Source organism: Heloderma suspectum, chromosome 3 (genome assembly GCF_057233095.1).
Source record: "Heloderma suspectum isolate Gila_16-S chromosome 3, 16-S_ref, whole genome shotgun sequence".
In the NCBI taxonomy this organism is placed as follows: domain Eukaryota; kingdom Metazoa; phylum Chordata; class Lepidosauria; order Squamata; family Helodermatidae; genus Heloderma; species Heloderma suspectum.
In genome coordinates this window covers 197,192,222-197,214,487 of record NC_139460.1, presented here as the reverse complement: position 1 = coordinate 197,214,487, position 22,266 = coordinate 197,192,222, and the positions used below count along the sequence as shown (strand labels likewise).

General features: G+C 44.2%; 1 protein-coding gene across 2 annotated transcripts in view; it reads right to left on the bottom strand.

The window, feature by feature from the left end:
• Positions 1 to 22,266, bottom strand: part of SH2D4B (SH2 domain containing 4B) — a 214,759-nt gene that overhangs the window by 127,501 nt on the left and 64,992 nt on the right. The window contains exons 2-3 of one of the 2 annotated variants that reach the window (XM_084845291.1): positions 21,453 to 21,490; positions 665 to 681 (exon numbers count right to left, since the gene is read on the bottom strand). The exons of the other annotated variant lie outside the window; for it this stretch is intronic. Coding sequence (XP_084701417.1) covers positions 665 to 681; positions 21,453 to 21,490 — 55 coding nt within the window. The remainder of the gene's footprint in view (positions 1 to 664; positions 682 to 21,452; positions 21,491 to 22,266) is intronic. 2 annotated transcript variants of the gene reach the window in all.

The window sequence follows — 22,266 nt, the reverse complement described above, 5'->3', positions numbered from 1 at the left end:
TTCTGTGCAGAGGTATGTATTTTTAACATATAGTGCAACTCTACCTCCCTTTCTGTTCCTCCTGTTCTTTTTGAACAAGTTATTTCCTTCAGTTGCTGTATTCCAGTCATGGGAATCATCCCACCAAGTTTCACTTACACCTATCAAGTCATAATTTCCCTCCCGTATTAAGAGTTCAAGTTTGTTCTGTTTGTTTCCCATTCTCTCGGCTTTAGTATATAGACATCGAAGACCATGTGCTTTATAGTTTGGCTTTCTTCCTACATGTTTTTGAAGACTATTATTGGGTGCTATTAGAGCTGTTCTTGCCATTGTGGTGCATAAGCCTTCGTCCATTCTCACCCCCAACTTTACATCTCCCTCCTTGTAGGATTCAGTTTAAAGCCCTCCTGATGAAGTTCTTCATGCTGTGGCCAAACACATTCTTCCCAGCCTTTGTGAGGTACAACCCATCCCTTGCCAATAGTCCATCTTCCACGAAGTATATAGCCTGTAGTCCCAGAATCCAAATCTCTCACGTCAGCACCACCTTCGTAGCCAGTCATTCACCCGGAGTATTTTTCGTTCCCTTTCTATCCCTCTTCTAGCTACTAGAAGGATGGAAGAGAAAACTATCTGGGCCCCAAAGTTCTTGAGTTTCCTTCCCAAAGCTTCAAAGTCTGACGTGATTTCTTCGTAGCTCTGCTTGGCGGTATCATTTGTTCCCACTTGGATGAGAAGAAAGGGGTACCTGTCAGTGGGCTTTATGAGCGTAGGCAACCCTTCAATCACGTCTCTAATCCATCCTCCTGGGAGACAGCATACCTGGTGAGTCCACAGGTCTTCACGACATACTTGGGTTTTGATCCCACGCAGCAAGGAGTCTCCCACTACTACTACTACTACTCTCTTCTTGTTGTTGTAGGCCTTGGTTTCATTGTCTGTGCTTGACTGACCTTCAGCCTCTTGCTCACTCTCATGCAGGTTCCCCTGTAATTCCTCCTCTGCAGGCTGTCCTCCAGGCTCATCCTCAAGAACCTGAAAACGGTTCCATAGTTCCACTGCTTCCACTGGTGCAGAGTGGCTTCTAGTTCTTCTGCTCCTGTCACCCTTTTCCAAGGAGTATCCTCTACTTCGTTTTTTCTCGCCTCAACACTTTCCTCTTCTGTCTCAGCTTGCTGTTGCTCTTCTAGTTTCTGTTCTTCACTTTGCTGCTGTAGTTCCATCATTCTGTCCAAGAACTCTTTGTGTTCTCTTATTCCCTTGAGGGTCAACATTCACTGCTCCAGTCCTCTTACTTTTTCTTCCACCAGTGTGATGAACTTGCACTTGTTGCACGTGTAGGCCATGTTGATCTCAGGCAAGAAAACAAACACTGCACACACCTTGCATGTCACCACCACTGGAGAGTCCTTTCCTTCCATAGCAGCTATTCCCTTTATGTTTCTAGCTTTCTGATTGTAGTGGAATAGCCTGTGCTTTGTCCTCTTTTCACTTGAGGTTAACAACAGAGTCCCACTGGTATGGAAGTATGTGTTACAAGAAATTTAAAAAAAAAATAGGGGCTTCCTCCTTGACCTCCCGTGCCGAACTCCCCTGGCAAACTCCTGTTTATTCCCTCTGATCACTCATTCTCTGGGAGCTTGTTTGCTTGTATAGCCCCTAAACCAGCTGGAGCAGCTTCCTCTGCTCTGCTCAGCTAGGAGACAGGAAACAGACTGAAACTTCCCACACACACAGCTGCTGGGAGTCCTCAGGCCACGCCCCTTCAGTTCAACTGGAGCTCTCAGGAGCACCTGGTGAGCACACGGCGACTCAGAATGGAAAATCCCTGGGCTTACTCCGGCCCACTCACTGTTTTGCCTTTGTCTCCTCTTCCACTGCAATTCCCATGCAACTCCTTTTTCCTTGCCCTGTTCACTCACTCTGATCTCTTACTCTCTCAGAGCTTGCTTAGCCCCTAGACCAGCTGAAGCAGCTTCCTCTGCTCTGCTCTGCTCTGCTCTGCTCTGCTCAGCTAGGAGACAGGAAACAGGAGACAGGAAGAACTTTTCACATACTTTATCATTTATTAAATGTATATACCGCGCAACTGCCAAATGCCTTCACAGTGGTTTACAATCATAAAAAACACCACCACCACCACAACAATAAATACCGCAATGAAAATATTAATATATTAAAACATAAAAAATATTAAAGAACCAGCAGTAAAGTTAATAATCAGAGCAAGAGATTAAAGAGTAAATGCCTGCAGGAAGACGAAGGGTTTTATCTGGCATCTAAATGTATACAGTGAATGCCTGGGATGGGCATTCTTTAGACCAGGGGCCACTACAGAGAAGGTTCTTCCACTAGTAACCACCCATTGCAAAACTGTGGGCAGGGGCACCCAGAGAAGAGCCTCCAAAGATGAATCTTAGCAGTCAGGCAGGAACATACTCAAGAGTTTTCTTTATTATCATAAGTATATAAAAAGTTAAGCTCCCCATGGGCTCGCATCCAACTTTTACTGATACAACTGGAGTGATGAGAACTCTGGAATGGATGATAGCCAATAGGACCTGTAGCACTCCCTCCATGCCACTTGTCTTTAGCTCTCCCCTCCTCTCCCTTTTTTAGGGAAGAAGCCTTTCGAGGCTTCCACTACAATCTCCACTCCTCTATTGCAGCAACTGTTCTTCTCTTGCCAAAATGAAATGGTAATAATTAAAAAACAACAACTACCCAGCCTCTAAATATCTGCTCGAGATGCAAGAATCCAGGGGAAGGGAAGGAGGAGGAATGGTGGAAGCATTCAAGGGAAAGGGGTGGAGGCATCATTTCACAGATGTATTGATTTTAGTCTGGCTTATTGGAAGTTTTATTAAAGAATGATTCATTGTATTTTGTGACATTGGGCTTTTTAAATTAGGTTTTGTTAGCTGCCTTGAGCAATTTTGGGAAATTATAATGGAATCACAAACTGGAAGTTAAAATAAGGCTGCAGTTCTCTACATGCTTACTTGAAAGTTAACTCCATCAAAATCAATAGGACTTACACTTACTTCAGATAAAATATGGTTAGGATAGGGGCATTAATGTGAAATATGCTGTTATTTCTTTCAAAAATCTAGCTTGCCCTATCTGTGCCCCTCATATATTATTTTTTAGTGCCAGCACTAGAAAAGTTTTAAAAAATTGAGACGGTCAAGAAAAACAATTCAGTAATACTGCTCTATGGTGATATTATTAACATTTTCAGTTAAATGTTAAATCAGACCCCCTGTACTGTCTCAGGACTATAATCAGTCCTGTTATGTTTCTGATTTCTCACAAACAGGCCTACACCATCTTGGCATTAACAGCAAAGTTTACCCAGCATTCTTATCATGGCCACCCAAGCTATCAGAACTGGAGTGCAGTGCACTCTCCTCAACTAACTGCATTTATGAAGTCCATGTTAACCAGCAATACTGAAGCAGTGATCCATTGAAAATAACAGCACAAAAGATAGAATCCAGCATTCAAGATCTTATCTACTGAGTCAGTGTGCTTTTACCCACAGCAGTGATGTCATTGACAGGAACTGTGCAATTGATACATATCCTGAATTGATTGAGCCACATTATGTGTTATTTTGAAACTTATGGAAATTGATTCTGCACTAGCAATTCAAAAACTTTCTATAGTTGCAGACAGTGCCATTGTGCTGCCTGAAAACATTTACCTACGTACACCAACAAGCCTTGTATTTGACAACTTTGATAGACAAGAGGATGCATTAAGTGGGGTTGGCACTACACAGAGAGTAAGGGCATCTCTACACCAGCCTAAAATCCTGCATTTAAAACGGGGCTTTCTGCTTCCGTTTTAAATGCAGGATCACAACGACTCCCTTTTTCACATGCTTCTTTTCCCCCCACCCCCTTCCCCCTCCTTCTCCCCATATCTGAGTCTTCTGTTATCTTTCCTTGATCTCGCTCCTCTTCTTGCCACTTTTACTCTTTTCACAGAGGAAACTGAAGCAGAACACAATGGGGTAATTTGATAGCTCATTATCTGCGATCTATTTAAAAATGGAACTAAGGGCATTTAGCGCAGGAGATGCCTTGAATAATCATGGCGGAAGCCCGCAAACTTCCGTGAAGGAGCAATCTCAATCACATGATAAAAGTTCAGTGTGAAGGAGCCCCAGATGGAACAGCTGTGCAGCCAAAGATTATTGGGCCACAAGAAGAAAACCCCAAAACTAACATTTGTCAAACCAAGAAGCAAATTATTGGACTGAGCCCTTCATTCTTCCCGCATATAACAACGGACAGAAACCAAAGCCTCCCATACTGGCAATTTCAAATATGAACATTGAAACTGTAATGCAGGAAGAGTTATGTAGTAACTTAATATGTAACCTATTGCATCAATTGGACACTGCACACCAGACAACAGGCAACTGGACTGAGTTTAACATACAGGTGAGAAGTGATGTTAATGTTATATCAGACAGTGTTGGGTACATTTGTACAATTGATGCTCTTGCAATGTCGATGTCTACTGTGTATGAAGTGCTTTGGCAGGCTCTCCAAATTAAGGATAAACTATGTCTGGATCCAGTACTCACCTTCAATCATGTAATGATACTAAAAATATAGAAATAGCCTGGAAGCATGCAGACCAGTTTAAATACATATACTAAGGTTGGGGGAATATAACAGGCAAGCATTTGCAGATGTCAGAGTTGGAGACATATGCACTGAATGTGGAGTTTTTGCCAGAGGATTACTACATGCAGTAATGGAGGGCCAGCAATACAATCGTGGAGTGTGTCTGCACACACTGATGTATGAAGCCTGCATGTGATTGCTGAGGGGTGGATTTCGCATTTGGGTTCAGGAAACATGTAGGCAAGACATGAGAAGCTGTAACACTTAATAGCAATGATTAGACGCCTAAGGTGAAGTATTTCTGAAAACCAGTACAAAAGTGTAGAGTGTAGCTACACATTAAAATGTGTGGACAGTTTGTTTGAACGGTACATGCAGCAATGCAAGAAAACAACAGTAAGATCTTCATTTTGGGTATCGTATATTGACTTGGCAGACCTATTTAAAATCATTCATGTGTCAAGGGAAAGGAACTGGAAACTGCACCTTGAAGCCATAAGGTCTATAATTCCCTGGTGTTTTGCATATGACAGGACCAACTACTCTAGTTACCTTCCATGGTACTTGAAATATATTCAGCTCACCATCACATCACCCAAACGTTTATGAGTACTTTGAAAATGGTAGATTCTCTGCCATAATAGACAATAATAACTTTAGAAGGATACCACTGCACTGAGCAACTGAAGAAATAGTTAATAAAGACACAGACACCAGGTGGGACAAAAAGCTTCAGTACTCATAAAGGAGCAGTTTATTTTAGATTGCAGCAGACTACATAAGTGCATGCATTTGTCAGCTTCAGATGATTGATGTTATGAAGAAAAGGTTTACCCATCCAGATCTCATAAGGTCTAGAATTAAATGTGATGAAGCAGATGTGAAGCGCATAATAGATACGTTCCAAAAACACTTGGCAAAATCCATTCCGTTCCAAAAAGCAAGAACTGAGTAGTTTGTCCACTGGTCACCTTGCTCCACCACATGCCAGTGACTTTTTAAATGCAAAGAAATTTGGAGGAGAAGCCTACTGCAAGTTTTAGGCAGAAAAATTTTCAGAGAATGGAATGATAGGATTCCCATTTTATAATGAAAATAAATTTTTATCCTTAAGAACAGTACAAGTTGTAGCTAAGGGAAAGGAACTTATGCTGAAAGTCGACAGATCTCTGTTTAGACACAGCTGTGATTTATTAATGAAATATGTTGTGGAACATCTGCTTGGATCAATGACTTGGTCATTTGCAACATGTGATGGTTCACTCAGAAAAACAATGGAATGTACCTTAGCTGCTGAACTTGAGAAACTAGCACAACCTGCTGAATTTTTTCCAGAAGGTTCAGCATGCTTACTTAATTGCATGAGCAACATACAAAGAACACAGTGTGACCATGTCACATTTTGTGATGTAGCAGACAATGTGTTTAGAAGGCTACTGTCCATCAAAGCAAAAGGATCAATGTTGTGTTTTGATGTACACTGGACTGTATCAATAAAGAATGCTGGACAAATACATGGAGGTAGTAATGATGTTTCACAGTTCAATTACATTGTAAAATAGAGCAGTGGTGAAGATTTGTATCAGGATCATCTAATAACACAAATCCTATAGGCTTCCCATTTGGAGAATGGAAACAAAAAATACAGGGGAAAACTCCAGGGGACAATCTTATTAGTTGCATATGAGATTTACTGCTACAAAATTACTTAGGACAATGTTGAAGAAGTCGCAAGACTTCTACCAAATCAGGAAGAAGCAGATACTGAACTATTGCTTCATGCCCAATATGCAGCCAAGGTAGGCTACGAGGAATCATCACTGTCTGTGAGGAGATCTAATAGTCCTAAGGATCAGTGTCACAACAAAGCTAAAGTCACAACATAGCTGCACTTATGTTTCATTCAGGAGCCTGGATTACAACTATCAACGTACACTGATATTAGCCGAATTGCTTCTGCTATAGCATATGGTCTGTGGAATGCTCTTCTTGGTCTACATGCCTTCACAGGCTGTGACATGATAAATGATTTTCCTGCTTGTGACAAACTTACATAGAACATCCTTAACATGCAGCCTGGAGTGAACTCTATCAATCTCTCGAGTAGCAACACACCATGCATTCCTAGCTTCTTGTATATCTTACAGTTCCCACACACACCTGTTGCTGTCACTGGCTGCCAGCCAGCACTCCATTTCTGGCTGGCATAATTCCATATGTAATGTGAATGTCAAATATCTATTGTAATTATAAGGAACCATAGTAGCAAGGAGTAAGGCAATGACAACTACAGGGTCTGTGCGCGCGTGCGTGCACAAAGCTATAGTAGTTGTAGAGGAAGAGGAAGGGGCCCAGTCTCCACAGGATATAGGGCAGAAGAAAGCATGTGCAAGAATTCTCTGACTGAGGGCTAGTTCACACATGCATGCTCATCATGGCTGTAGCATTAAGTGAAAACTTGCCTGTCACAAATCAAATATCACATATCACAGCCGTTACTAATCAAATACCTGATATTATTTCAAGTAAAATACTTTTCAGTAGCATCAGTTCATACATTCACTGTGACGCATCAAGGACTGTTCACATATGCAAGTCCATTATTTGATGACAGTAGCATCTTAGTGTCATGACTGATGACTCACAAATCAAATACCACAGATGGAACTTCATCATCTTATATCTATATGAACAGAAGTGTTTGTGTGTCCTTGATGGACTCGAAAACCATATATCCGATTGTTATGAAACTTTTCGGATTTGTTCTACATCCACCTGGGATGGTTTTAGATATAGTGAAAATTTTGTCCACTATCTTGAAACAAAATGGTGATCAATCACATTTTTTTTTACAGATTTACTGCTTCAATACCATTTGATCAATTTCAACCAAACTTCGCATCACGATTCAGCACTGCAGCGAGCAGATTTTAACCACACAAAAAGCACTATAAAATTAATAGCAATTAGTAAACAAAAACTGAAATTGGCTGAAAAGCAATATAAATACAATAACATGTAACTCCATGACAGAGCCCATGCCAAGGGGTTCCAGTGGGCATGGCTTCAGATGGGGCAGGCACAATGTTTCCAACTCTGACAGGTGTGTAAAGCTTTGTGGTATCAAACTAAGGGTTCTTCCCAACCTGTGTGAAGCCAGGTCTGTTTGCTATTATCTTCTTATATATATAAATGGAAGTGTTTGTTTGCATGTCCTTGATGGACTCAGAAATTGTACATATGATTGTTATGAAACTTTTAGGATTTGTTCTGGCTCTCTCTGGGATGGTTTTAGGTATAGTGAAAATTTTGTCCGCCATCTTGAAAAAAATGGCAGCCAATCAATTTTTTTTTACAGAATTACTGCTTTAATACCATTTGATCGATTTCAACCAATCTTCACATCATGATTCAGCACTGCAGTGAGAAAATTTTAACCACACATTTTGGTTAATGTATTACCTATAATCAGAAAAGAGCATGTGTCTCTGTCTGTCTGTCTGTCTGTCTGCTTGTCCATCATCGCCATAGCTCCAAGACTGTGAAAGCTAAACACCTGAAATGTGGTATGTATATTAAGGGGACCCTAAGAATGTGCACTTCAGGGTTATTATGTTTTTAACATGCATTAATTTTAATTAATTTAAGTGCATCCATGTGGTTGAAGCCTGCAGTTACATTTTCAGCCACTGGGGACAGACTTCACTAACTAGCACATAGCTTTGCACTCCATACAGTTTGAAGCCGCAACAGATTAGTAGGTCGAAGGACACAGTTATATGCCTGACCCTCCCCCTACTGTGGGGCAGCCCCCCTCAGACCCCTCCCTCAGGAGGCTATGGGGGTGCACCATGGCAGGGGCTGTGCTGGGGGTGTCAATGGGCATGGCTTCAGTCAGATGGGGTGGGCACAATGTGTAAGTTTGCTTGAAGGCTTCAGTGTATCAACATAAGGGCTATTGTCACCTGTGCAAAGCTGGGTCCATTCGCTACTGTCTAGATAAAATAAGAGGATGTGCACGTGTGTGCGCACACACTCATTTTAATCATTACTGTTCAGCACCCAGTTATTTTGTATGCACTTAAATATTGTGTTATTATCATATCACCTTAAAACACCTCAAATGTGATGCTTTTCAATAAAGTTAGTTAACGCATTCCATTGCCAGTCATTATGGCCCAACTTCACCAATTCAGTTCATTGATTCAATTCATTAAATCAATGCTAAATCAGAACACTGAAGAACAACCAGGAAGACAATGTTGATTAAATCTAATTGGAAATGGGAAATTAAGCCTGAATTCATTATATACTGCAGCTAGCATGACTTTTCCCCAAAGCCACCATATAGTGAATAAATTGACCCTGATGTATCTGGTTAAGTTTTTAATCACTTGCCATTTCTGGGTAGCTGGATGTGGTCCAGTTGACAATAGTATGAACACTGAGAGAAAGAGTTACCATTAGCCTCAGTCCCACCACCAAACACACACATATCATATAAGCCTGTATGAGGGCTGGCAACCTGGGGGCAAAATCAAGCACTGACCAGGAAGCTCTGGGCAGTCTAAGAAGGGCTTAGTCTTTATTCAAATACTTTACCCAGAATTAGGAGCTAGGGCAGAGTCTGAAGTTGAATAGGACCAGACAACCCCCCGATGACGCCTTGCATCACCCAATAGCTGCTTAAGTAGAAGCTTTAGTACTGCCCTTTGGCCAGATGCACTGTGGATGCCTACTTTCAGCAAAGAGCAAGCTCTTGGTAAGTTGTTATGGTGGTACAGAAAGTAAAGTGCGGGGGCCAGTTGTCAGAGCACCAGTCTGAGAGTCTCCCTGGCATCTTGCAACTGGACTCCAAGACTTCTTTGTGACAGCTTGTAATATATACTTTGTGATCTATCAACTTTGGCTAATGGAATTAAGGGTGCAAATGACACACGCCAATATAATCTCCACACATCTTTAACCAACATAAGAAAAGCCTACATCTATTCCTGGTAAAGGTTGGGCAGGTACAGAAAGATGTGTATCTCTCATTTGGTGCCTAAGTCATTTGCATTCATGCTGCTAATTAAAAGCTATTTAAAATAACTGGGGCTGCAGTTGATGGGATATTGCTGGCATGCATCAGCTCATTGCATGCAGGCTCATTTATCATTGTTTTTCACAATTATGGCACCCTTGACAATTCCCAATTGCTAGCCATCACCATAGCCGTTAGAAATTGATTCATTTTTGCACAGAAGCCACTCCAAAGTCCATTGCAAACCCAATTGGATATCAAATCTCAGAGATTGACCATTTTTTAGACAAGAGTTGCAGCACACTCAGCCTAATGCAGTATTCCGGTACCTTTCAGGCACTCTATTGTGTGGCAGATTAATAGCTAATTTAATTATAGTTTTAGTGGATCATTGCTTTGGAATCTTAGAGACATGAAAGTACTTCCAAACCCTGCTTACTCAATACAGTTTCTTGATAAATCTCATTTCCACCAAATGTCCCCCACAAATAAACCTCTCTTTATGCACTAAACTAGTACATCAGAAAGAGGGCTACACTAAACCTTTCCCCTGACATGCTAGTTTGCTACACACAGACAGTGTGTTTTAATATGGGGAATTATTTAAAAATAAGACACACATACACACACCTGCCACCCAAAGTGGTACAGTCCAAAGTTCTACCATCTCTTTTTGTGAAATGAGTAGATTGGCACTCAGCAGCTTGTTCTACAGCGATGGATCTCCTCCTCCTCCGGGAGTTTCATTCAGAAGCACGGAATTCTGTTATGGCTGCCTTTAACAAAGTCAGGTTGCTTACCTGTAACTGTAGTTCTTCAAGTGATCATCTGTGCATTCACACATATGGGCTCTGCATCTGCACGGAGACTCATTCAGGAAACTTCCAAGCTGCATAGATTTTTGGCGGGAACCCCTACCCCACCGTCTCTGGCATATATATAGGGATGGCGGAGAATTTCTCCCCGAATCTCTGGGAGGCCAAATGGCAATGCATTCGGCCCCCCGAAATTGGTGGTGAAATTCTCCGCCGGCCCCCCCCCACCCCCCGGGATGGGACTTACCTCGTGCGAATGTCCCTCTCGGCGGCGGGACCCACCAGCAGTTCAGCGGCGTTTCGGCGGGGGCGGCGGCCGGTCTTCTGACCGGCTGCCGCCGCCGCCATTGCAAAATAAAAAAGTAAAGTAAAAAAAACACACACACACACACACCCATGATAGGCTACGTAACGATTTACGTAGCCTATCACGGCTAGATTTCCAAAGTCAGCCGTGATAGGCTATGTAAATCTTTACGTAGCCTATCATGGGTGACTTTGAAAAAAAAAAAAAAGTGCGTACGCAAATGGCGGCGCCCATGGGGAGCCGCCATTTGTGTTCCTTAGTTTGGCACGTCTAGTCTACGTAAAGATTTACGTAGACTACGTCGAAAATAAGGGTTTGCCATTTGCGTACGCATTTTTTTTTTTTCCAAAGTCACCCGTGATAGGCTACATGACAATTTACATAGCCTATCATGGCTGACTTTGGAAATCTAGCCATGATAGGCTATGTACATCATTACGTAGCCCATCATGGGTGTGTTTTGTTTTGTTTTTACTTTACTTTTTTTTTTCGCGGCCGCGTATACGGGGCGCTCCTCCCCGGCCTGAATTTCGGCGGCGAGGGATGGGGCGCCTCCCCCCCGGCCTGAATTTCGCCTGGGCGAGGCGGGGCGCCTCCCCCCCTCGCCTGAACTTTGGGGGGAGAAGCAAAGCGCCTCCCCCCCACCGCGAAGCAAGCTGCGGTACAAGTTAAGTCCCTTTTGTCCATCCCTACATATATAGCGTGGGTTCCCACCTTCCCCTCAGTTCCTTGAGACCACAAGTAGTCCCAGACCAAGGAGAAGAACACCTCAGTACCAACAGACCACTTGACACCGAAGTGGGGACGGTGGGGGGTTGTGTGAATGCACAAATGACCACTCGAAGAACTACAGTTACAGGTAAGCAACCTGACTTTCTTCTTCATGGTCTCTGTGCATCACCCATATGGGCGAGTAACAAGCTAAGTTACCGGAGGTGGGTCAGTGTCTCAATGTAGTACTGACGAAAGCACAGCCCTGCCAAAGGCACAGCCCACTTGAGCTCAAACGTCCAGTCTGTAGTGCTTAATAAAGGTAGAAGGCTTCGACCAGGTGGCTGCCTTACACAAGTCTACAATGGGAACCCCTCTTGCAAAGGCAGTGGAAGTCTACACTCCCCTTGTCGAGTGCGCTCAGATTTGAGTTGGTAGGGGTTTCCCGGTGACCTCGTACACCAGTAGAACAGTGTGTATGATCCAGGATGCCAGCATCTGAGAGGAGACTGGAGAGCCCTTATAGCGTCCCCCATAGCATCGGAAGAGCTGTTGTGAGTTGCGGAAAGGCTCGGTCCATGACTTATAGAAGGCCAGTGCTCTCCAGACATCTAGAGGATGTAGCTGTCATTCCAAATCAGAAGTTGGGGATGGAAAGAAAGCAAGGAGCACAATTGGTTGATTAAGATGGAAGTCCGTGGCCACCTTCGGGGGGAATGCTAAATCTGGCTGCAGGACCACCTTTCCCTTGTGAAATACAGTGTAAGGTGAGTCTATTCGCAATGCGGAGAGTTCGCTCGCTCTCCTCGATGTCGTAATGGCTATCAGGAAGGTGACTTTCCAAGAGAGCAGCCTCAAGTCCATGTTAGCAAGCGGTTCGAATGGTACCGACATGAGGGTGTTAAGCACCAGGGTTAGGTCCCACTGAGGAATGAAGTCTCTCACTGGAGGAGCCAAGTTTCTGAGACCTCACAGGAATTGCTTGCATAAGGGGTGGCTGAATATGGAGCACCCGTCAATGTTGCCCCTCATAGCAGAAACGGCTGAAGCATACGCCCTGATGGAGGAGTACTTCAGGCCCTTGCTGAAACGGCGTTGGAGGAAAAACAATATGTCCACTAGACAACAGTTCTTAGGGTTACAGTTGTTGTCAGTTGCGAACCGAACAAATGAAGCCCATTTTGCTGAGTACGAGCAGCGCGTGGATGGTTTCCTCACCGCGTCAAAGTACAGCCTGCACTGTCAGTGGAATCAGTAAGGAAAAATGGTGGGTGGGTGGATCCTCCATGCCATGAGGTTCAGGGTGTGGAGATCAGTGTGAAGGATCCTGCCCCGGTCCCAGGAAATCAAGTTGTCTATCCGTAGTAGCGGTAAGTAGGGATGTATGAAAGGTACTTACCTTTCGCGAATTATGTTTATGGTTGGGGGGGAGGCGTAGACGCTACGCTATTTGCGTTCCCCTTATTTTCGCTGTCTTAGTCTATGTAAATGTTCACGTAGACTAAGACGTGCCAAAATAAGGAACACAAATGGCGGCAGCCATGGCTGCCGCCATTTGCATACGTGCGTTTTTGTTTTTGTTTTTTTAAGTCAGCCGTGATAGGCTACATAAACATTTACGTAGCCTATCACGTTTTTTTAAAAAAACCTAGCCATGATAGGCTACGTAAATGTTTACGTAGCCTATCACTTTTTTTGTTTTTGTTTTTGTTTTAAACTGGAAATGGCGGCGGCAGCAGCCCGTCGGAAGACTGGCCGCCACAGCCGCCGCTGAACCGCCACCGCAGCCGCCACCGCCAGGAAGGTCCGCCCAAGGTAAGTCTCATCCCGGGGGGGCGGGGGGGTAGAGGGCCGTTCCGCCACCGATTTCGGGGGGCCGAAAGCGCTGGCATTCGGCCTCCCCGAGATCCGTGGCGGAACTTTCGTACATCCCTAGAGGATCTGGATGTTTCGATGTCAGAGGTACGGTTTGAAGGCGCAGAGAGCTTTCCAAACTGCCAACAGCTCCAAGAAATTTATATGGTATAGTGTATCTTTGGAGGACCATAGACCTTGTGCTTGAAGGGGGCCGCAATGCGCTCTGTAACCTAAGAGAGAGGCGTCTGTAGTGAGAACCCTGGATGGAGGAGAGGGAAGGAATAGCATCCCTTGGGTCAGATGCCTGGAGTCCATCCACCAGTCCAAGCTGAGAGCAACGACCTCCGGTATCGAGAGTGTCACAAAGAGAGGGTTGCGAGTTAAGTCGAAGTTCTGGATGAACCAGTGTTGAAGTGGTCTCATTCATAGCTGAGCCCATTCCACGACTGATATTGTGGCTGCCATGTGGCCAAGGAGGCATTGGATGTCGTGTGCCCTGGCACGGCAGGCAGAGAATATCAACGTGGCTTGCGTGACAAGGTTTGTGACACAAGTTGTCAGTAGGTATGCCTGGCCCGATTTGGAATCGAGGACAGCCCCTATAAATTAAACTGTCTGAGCGGGAGTCAAGTGAGACTTCTCCTCGTTGATTCATAGTCCCAATGGCCGAAGAAGATCCAAGACAATCACGATATCATGCAGTAAGGCTTCTCGGGAGGATGTCACCAGTAGTCAATCATCTAGATATGGGTAGATTTCTACTCCCTGAAGACTGTGGTAAGCGCAGACCACAGCCATGCACTTGGTAAATATGTGTGGGACTGTTGAGAGGCCGAACGGCAGGAACAGTTCCACTCTCAAAGCAGAGGAACTTTCTGTGTGAGCGTTCTATGGCTACGTGGAAGTACGCGTCTTTGAGATTGATCATGGCAAACCAAGAGCCCTTCCGTAGGAGTGGGAGAATTGTGGCTAGAGTTGTCATCCTGAACTTCTTGGGGGTGACAAACTTGTTCACGTTGCGAAGGTTGAGAATGGGCCGAAGGCCTCCATCTCATTTCGGTACCGTGAAGTACCTGGAGAAGAACCCCTCCATACCGATGTTTGGATGAACACGTTGAATGGCGCCCTCTCTTAAGAGAAATTGAGTTTCTTTGTGGAGAACCTCCAAAGGTGGGATGACCCGGACAGGACCCAAAGGTGTGTGTGTGTTGAATTCTACTCTGTATCCGTGATGGACAATAGCTAGCACCCAGTTGTCTGACGTCACTCTAGCCCACGCTGGGTAATATTGGCTCAGGAGGTCTCCGAAAGGTGGATTGTAATTGTCGGTACGGAGGGGGACGGAGCTGAAGTCAGAAACGACGTTTAGAGAATCCCGCACCCTTCGCCTTTTGTTGGAACCTGGGGAAGGAATAGCTTTTTCTCTGCTGGTGCTGCTGCTGTGGGAATCTGGGTGTCCAGCCCCCAGATTGCCAAGGTGGATAGGTCTGGTTTCGGAACCAGTGACGCTGATGGTATGGAGGATGCTGCTGCTGTTGTTGCTGGGCTTGACCGATGCCCATCTTACGAGCAGTTGTTCTGGCTTTCTGCACGGAGTCAATCTGGTCATCCATGTTGGCATTGAATACACCCTCGCTGTTGAAGGTAGATTTTCTATCCACGAGCGGGCTTCAGGAGTTAGGCCCACAGAGCAAAGCCAGGCATGCCACCTTAGGGCAATGGATCCCATCATGCTCTTAGTATTGCAGTCTGCTTGATGACAGGCAGTGTTGATTTGCTGATGAGAGAGCTTGGATGCCTTAGCATGAAACATTCTAGCTAAGTCATGTTGATCCTCAGGGAGCTATGTGATGAGGGAGTCCATTTTCTCCCAAAGGAGAGCTGATACCTGGCCATCATCGCCTGGTAGTTGGAAATTCTAAGCCTCAATGCCACTGAGGAGTAGAGATGACGTCCAACGATATCAAGTTTGTGACCCTCCTTATCCAAAGGCAAGGCATGGGCTTTCTGCAAATGACCTTGGGCAGACTCCACAATTATGGAGTTCAGTTTCAGATGTGAGAAGAGGAAAGACACATACGTCTCTTGAACCCTGTACATCAATTCCAGCCTCTTGGACATCGGGGTCAAGGACGAAGGTGCTTTCCACATCTGTTGGACTGCACTCAGCAGGGCTGGAAGAAAAGGATTGGCCACTGGTGTGGACAGGTCCATTGCAGCGGCATCGAATACCAGGTCGTGAATCTGTTGGGGAGGTTGTTGGACCTCGACACCCAATGATTGCACCATCCTCAGTACCTGTTCAGAGAAGTGTCCCATACCTTCAGAAGGCAAGGCTCTATCTCATGTCCTGACGACATTGTCCAATGATGAGAGAGATGGAGGTACCGAGGAATATGAGGAAGAGTCAGACTGGTAGTCCTCCCCAGATTCCTGCGATTGAGTAGGTCATTGAACCACAGCGGAAGCATGAGGTGGAACAGGAGGTGGCAGGGCTTGATGGTCCCAACTGGTTTGGTGTATTGCTAGGGATGTCGAGTGCCTCAGTACCGGAGGAGGAGGGCAGAAAACGTCCTGGGTGTCGAAGCTGGAGCATTGTCCAGAATAAAAAAGAGAATGCGATGGCGAAGTAGCTCCCAGGTAGCGGGGGCGATCGAGGAAGAGAGCACAGTCCCTACGGAGTCTCGGATCCACATTCGAACATTGTTAATGGGGGGGGGAGACAACGAGGCTGAAAAACGGTCCCAATCTCGGGATGGAGAACGTGAGCAATCACGGTCGTATTGTCCCGTCCAATGATCCCGATGGTATCGATCTGGAGATCGGTATCAAGAAGGCTGTCGAGGGGAAAGCACGGGTTGATACCGAGTGACTGGATGTCATAATGACGCAGTGTTGGAGACCTGCATCTCCGTCCCGTGGTTGTCTGAGTTGGACGGGGTGGTGGGGTTGGTGTATCCCTCAACTCACCCTCCGAGACCATAGAAGCCAGTTCCAGAGCAGTCGTGTGTGTGTGGTGGGCACAACACGAATAGGAGAATCAGTAAAGGAGGAGGAGGAGGGAGATCCTGCTCCTTTTCCGGCTGTTTGGAGGATTTCTTTTTCTTCTTCTTTTCCGGGGCATCCGCCGCCAGTTTAGGGCATTTTGCCTGTTTTGAGAGATTTTTTGCTGCCGAAATGGCCAAGCTCCTTCCCGGAGTAGGTGGGTCTACTCACACCGGCTCAGTGATAGGCGGGGGGGAAGATTGGGTCACAGTGACCACTTCTGTACTTGTAGAAGGAGCCGTGGAGGGCTGGTCCCTGGGTGTTTGTGCCTTAGGCATGTCGGCCGCCTAAAGGGCCCGTTGCCAGGATCGCTTTTAGTCGATCAGACCTGTTCTTGCAAGCCTGTTTTGATAGCGATTAGCAGTGGTGGCAAGTTTCAACTTCGTGGGATTCCCCCAAACAAATAAGACATAAGGAGTGGCCGTCTGAAGAGGGCACCTTACTACCACAGGCTGTGCACCTTCTAATAAAAGGAGGCTTTGGGGCCATAGGCTGAGGAAGAAAAAAAAAGTGTCACCGCTGAGGCAAATAACACTTCCCAGAACCACCACCAATCTCCATCTCTCTCTCTCTCTCTCTCCGCTCTCTCACTCTCATTTTGAAGATAAAGAAGAAAAATAAGATGAAGGAAGAAATGAGGTTTAGATAAGATAGAAATACAGCATGGCAGAATGTCGAAAGAAGTTCCCCACAAAGTAATGCTAAGGTGGTCAAAAAGGAACTGAGGAGAAGGTGGGAACCACATATGCCAGAGATGGAGGGGAGGGGTTCCCACCAAAAATCTATCCAGCTTGGAAGTTTCCCGAATGAGTCTCCACGCAGGCATAGAGCCCATATGTGTGATGCACAGAGTCCACGAAGAACCAAAGATATCTGGAATTAGCTGGATGCCCACCAAATGGTTGCAATTCTGGAGAGGTATATGGAACTGTGGTTACACCTTGCTATACCCCTTTCCAGATGGTTTTGACCAATATTTCTTGGTGCTGGACTCCAGGCTGAACCAAGTGCAGAGGACAGCTCAAGCCAAACTGAGCTTAGGAGGAGGAGGACTGGAATTCCACCACAAACTCCACTCCCAGAGAAGACACGGGACAGCCTGATGAGTCCCATCACAGGGATGCCTTGCCTGGGGTTCCAAAGAAACCCTCTGACCCCATCCTGAGCTGTGCCTTGGTTCCCGATTCTCCTTCCTTATCTCGTGGCTCTCCAGAGCAGAGGCAGCAGCAGACCAGGTGGGAGGCTCAGTCATCGCTGTGCCTGTCTGACCACCAGAAGACCCTTTCCCACTAGCAGCATGTATATAACCCCTCAGTCTTCTCCCAGACCAGACCTTTGCTGCATGGACAGCTCTCCCCTTCAGGCTGCCTGTTCATGGACATCTTGCCTCTCACCATCTCTTAGGACTCTGACATCTACCTGTCTGCGGCTTCATCTGCAGCCTTGACTCAGCTTCCTTGTTTCGTCTCTTCAATTCTATTCTTCTGCAGCCCATCCTGCAGCCATGATTGAGGAAAAGCTGTGCCTTTATGACATAAATAGCCATTAAATCAATCCCCACTCTTCTCTCAGAGCACTTTGCTCCTCTCCTGCTTGGTTACCAGGTATGCACAAGATCTGAGTTGAGGATGGAGATTGTGTAATGGCTGATGTCACAATGACACAGGGATTTTTCCCTTGCTAAAGCAAGGGAAACCAATCCTATTCCTGTATAGCAGTGATGCACTCCTTTTTGGCCCCAAGGACCACATGTGGTGGTGGGTTGGGGGGCCACACTTACTAAGGTATCAGCCATTCCAGTAGGGTAATGCATTTTTATCACAACTTCTGTTTCACCCAAGCTATCCTGAGCCCTGAGGATAGATGGGCTAGGAGTCCAAATAAGTAAGTCAAACAAATTGCCTGACTTCGTCTTTAGAAAGTTGTGTTCTCATCCTTGCTGTTTAAAAGATTTCAAGCTTTTTTTCTTTTTCTTTTTCTTTCTGCTACATTCTCTTGCAGCTGTCATGTGTATTTGAAATAGGCTCCATCAGCATTCAGTGATCCAGCACAGACCTAATCATTTCTCTTTGTAGTTCTTCAGACAAACTATAGCTTCTGAAGGATTGTTTTCTCCCACCCACACCCACCTCCCATTTAGCAGCCTGACTCTTCTTGAGTTAAAATTTTGGCATAGGAGCTGGGCAATGGAATTAACTGCCACTTAAATTTTCAAACACTTCTCACAGTTTATGAGTTTTACACATTCTTGAAGGTTCTTACCTGGTTCTGGAAAATCTGCAGAATAAATATTATTCACATTCAATATTGTAATACATCTAATTTAAAATCCAGATTAAACAAAACAAAGTACTGTATGTATAAGGCTGAAGGAGCTGGAGCTTCATGTTAGGTTACACAGTCATCCCTGCTAGTTGTCCTTGGAAAACCAAAAGAAAGCATATTTTGGTTCTTCCCCTGAGTTTTGGGATTAGAAGCTGGGCATCATCATTATGACTCTTTTAAAGCAATTCCCACCATCTCTGTTCAGGATATTGATAGTCACACCGGCTCCATCGCATTTTGCCATATTTCCATTTTCGCACTTAGCTTATTTGTCATCTCCACCATATTCACCTACAGTTGCTACCCACAATCTGGTTAGGAATCAAATCCATGTGCAACATCCACAGTAGTCACAACTACTAGCAATCGATTGGCAGTTTTGAATAATTAAAAAACCAAAACAAACCTCTCTCCCCATTCAGCCTACGTCAAACTACCATAAGCAAAAACAGTCCCTCTTTATCTGAATGCTGTAAAACAAGCCCATCATCCCACCTGCCTATAAAGAGAAGCATTAGTGCTCTAACTACCCACTTCTAAGTCCCTCCACCCCCTATTTCCTCAACTAGGCATTATGTTATTTGTTATATTGTCCCCTATTCTCTGCATTTAGAACTGCTTTAATTTTCCTTCTATAGATCTGTCAGCAACTGGTCAGGCCTAGGTATCTGTTATCATGCATTTTTTAGTTTTTTCCTAATTTCTAGTCCTGTTTAGGCCAGTTTTTTCTCAATAAAAGTAAAGTCTTCCTGTGGCCTGGTTCTCTGCCACCCTAAGGTGCAGCCTGGAAGGCATGGGCTTGCATTGTCTTTTCCTCTCATCCATACCCTTTATTTTATCACACCCTGCTTCAACATTCCATTTATCCTTCTTCTAAAGATAGGTATTTGATCCTCTGCTTTTATTAGTTTGCTGTTCAAGTTGTATTATCAATGCTGCAATGTGCCATGATGCAGAGTATAGGAACAACCACTAGGGTGTTTCTGTTATTGTCAGCAGTTTGTCACTCTGGCCATTCCGTAGAGTTTAGGCTGTAAGGGAAAAAGTGGAGGCTAAAATTTCAGGGTCCCCAGTATTGGATACCTAAGCACACCTACTTTAAACAGCCTCAGCTTGGCCCTGATGTTATAGGCGAGGTTCTTTGGGGGACTGAGATAAGAGTGTGCACATTCGCTCAGATTTACCTAAACTCTACAAATAAGGACTAAAACAAAGACATAAGCTAAATGTATTTATTAAAGAAAGATAAAGTTTAACAAGCACACAAACCTTTGACCAAGCAAAGCCATACTCACACTTTTACTTTACCAGGAAGGGTAAAGGGACTCTCTCCTTCTCCAAGCATGACTGAGGAGTCACTAAGTCGTAGGCTCAGAGTAACATCTCAGGTTCAGGATGAAAGAAGGAGGACAGACCCAGATCTCCTCCATGTATCAACTTAAATACCCCTTCTATTTTGGTGTCCTCCCCTCTAAAACATATTCCAAAATTATCTATCCTATTGGTCCACGTTATCCTATATGTCCCATCTCATGACACATTTCCCCCAAATCCCCTCCTATCTCCGATGCATCTTGTCTACCCAAAAAATGCCTCAGTTCCCCTTTTCTGTGGTCAACAGCTCCTTTTGCCTGCCCTTTATTTTCAGACAGGGGAATCCCAAACTGCAACATGTTGTTAGCTATGACCCCTTACTTTTTATCCCATTTCCTTATAAGGAAGACACAGTTGATAAAGTTGCAAGGTTGTCAAAACATCTCTTATCCGCATCTACATCTAGCAAGCTTCTAATACAATGGATCTTACTCCCCTACTTGCCCCATTGCACATTAACTTTAACACACACACCCTAAGCAGTCTCTTACTCCTTAAACTTTAAACTCCCCATACCCCATATTGTACCCAAATGTAAATGGCAAAACCCAAGAAAATCCTTAAAGATCCCCCCTTGATACTCATAAAATCACATGATGAAAGAAATATGGCTTGATGATGTATCAATCAATCTTATCTTATCTTACTAATACAATTTTTCACTGTAGGCACACGTGTGTATAGATTACCCCATTCCCGATATATCTCAAATGTATGCAAGAGTTCACAGACAATGCCTGACTAACCTAAAACATTTGTATTCTCTTAAAAATATTTTACTACAAACTTAGTGAAGTGTCTTACTGGATAAACTAATTGTGCATTTCTACGTATGAAATGTTTCTATCTATTTTGGCAATATTTGGTTTCTCAGTGCTTCTGAATCTAAATGTATAAGTGTTTTTGAGAGTTCAGTAATGTATGCTAACTGATTTGTGTCTATTTGCATGGTGTCAAGGCCCACACTTTATCCCTATTCCCGTTAAAATAGTCCCCAAATCTCTTTTTCATTTGGTGTGATTATACATTGCTCAACTCTAAAAATTCATTCTTTCTTGGCTTGTACTGTATCAGCTTCTAGACAGATGTAAAAGTGAAAGGATCTCATTATCATGATTGAGACAGGGAGAAAGTCACTCCTTGTCTTTTGCTTGGCTCAGGAGGAAACTTCCTGTTAGGGCCCCATCTCGGCTTACTCTCTGACCCCATTCTTCATTTTGGGGCAGGATGGTCAAGAACGGCTCCTTGGGACACCATTTTGTCTTCAGTGACTAATGATAAAGGCAATGGAGTCAGCTGCAAACTTCCCAGGGCCTTTCAGTTTCTGGTAGCCAAAGGTAGCATTCTTTCTTATTACTTGGTGTTGTTGTCACTCAGGCTTTCTTGCTTCGTTCTTTTCTAAAACAGCCCACTGATCTCACCTTGGACAGTACAGGGTCTTCTTTTGTTTCAGGATTAGTGATCCATCTGTTTGAGTCTTTATTTGATCTTTCTTGTGACTATACAGGAAACACTGTCACTTTTATCTTCTCTGTAGGCCCGTTCCTGTACAATGTTAGGAGATTCTGTTTTGTGGTCCCTTTTCCTCTTTTTGATGATGTGAATGAGGTATTTCAGGAACAAGGTCTATAGGCTAGTTTTCCAATGGTTATTCTTACAGCATTATCAGCAACGCTTCATGGATGAGCAATGTGGAGTTGCTGATGTTGGATCAATTCCTTTTCTAAAGTGAGAATGTACGTTTATGTGCTAAACTATTTAAAATATCTTCTCCCCCCTCCTCGTTATATGTGTGTATGCTGCATTAATAATTCTGTTAATATGTGCTGTGTGTTAAAATATTTTTGTCTATACTCTTCTCGCACACTTTAAGGGTATTATAGTATCATGCAGATTCAAGAGAAACAACAGGAACATAGTAATACACATGAACTCAAGTAATCTACTATTCACTTAGGCGTATCAATCTTTTCTGGATTTCTTACATCAACCCAATCTTTAATCAGAATGAACATTTAATCTATTCATGCTAATCAAGCAAAACAAAACAATCATATTAAAGCACTTGACCTCTCAGTCAAGCTTACAATATATGGTGGAAGATTTGTTTGTAATACAATTTTTACAGATAAGAAAGAAAATTATTATTGCATGTGTTGATAACAATTCTGGATCTTCTGACAAATA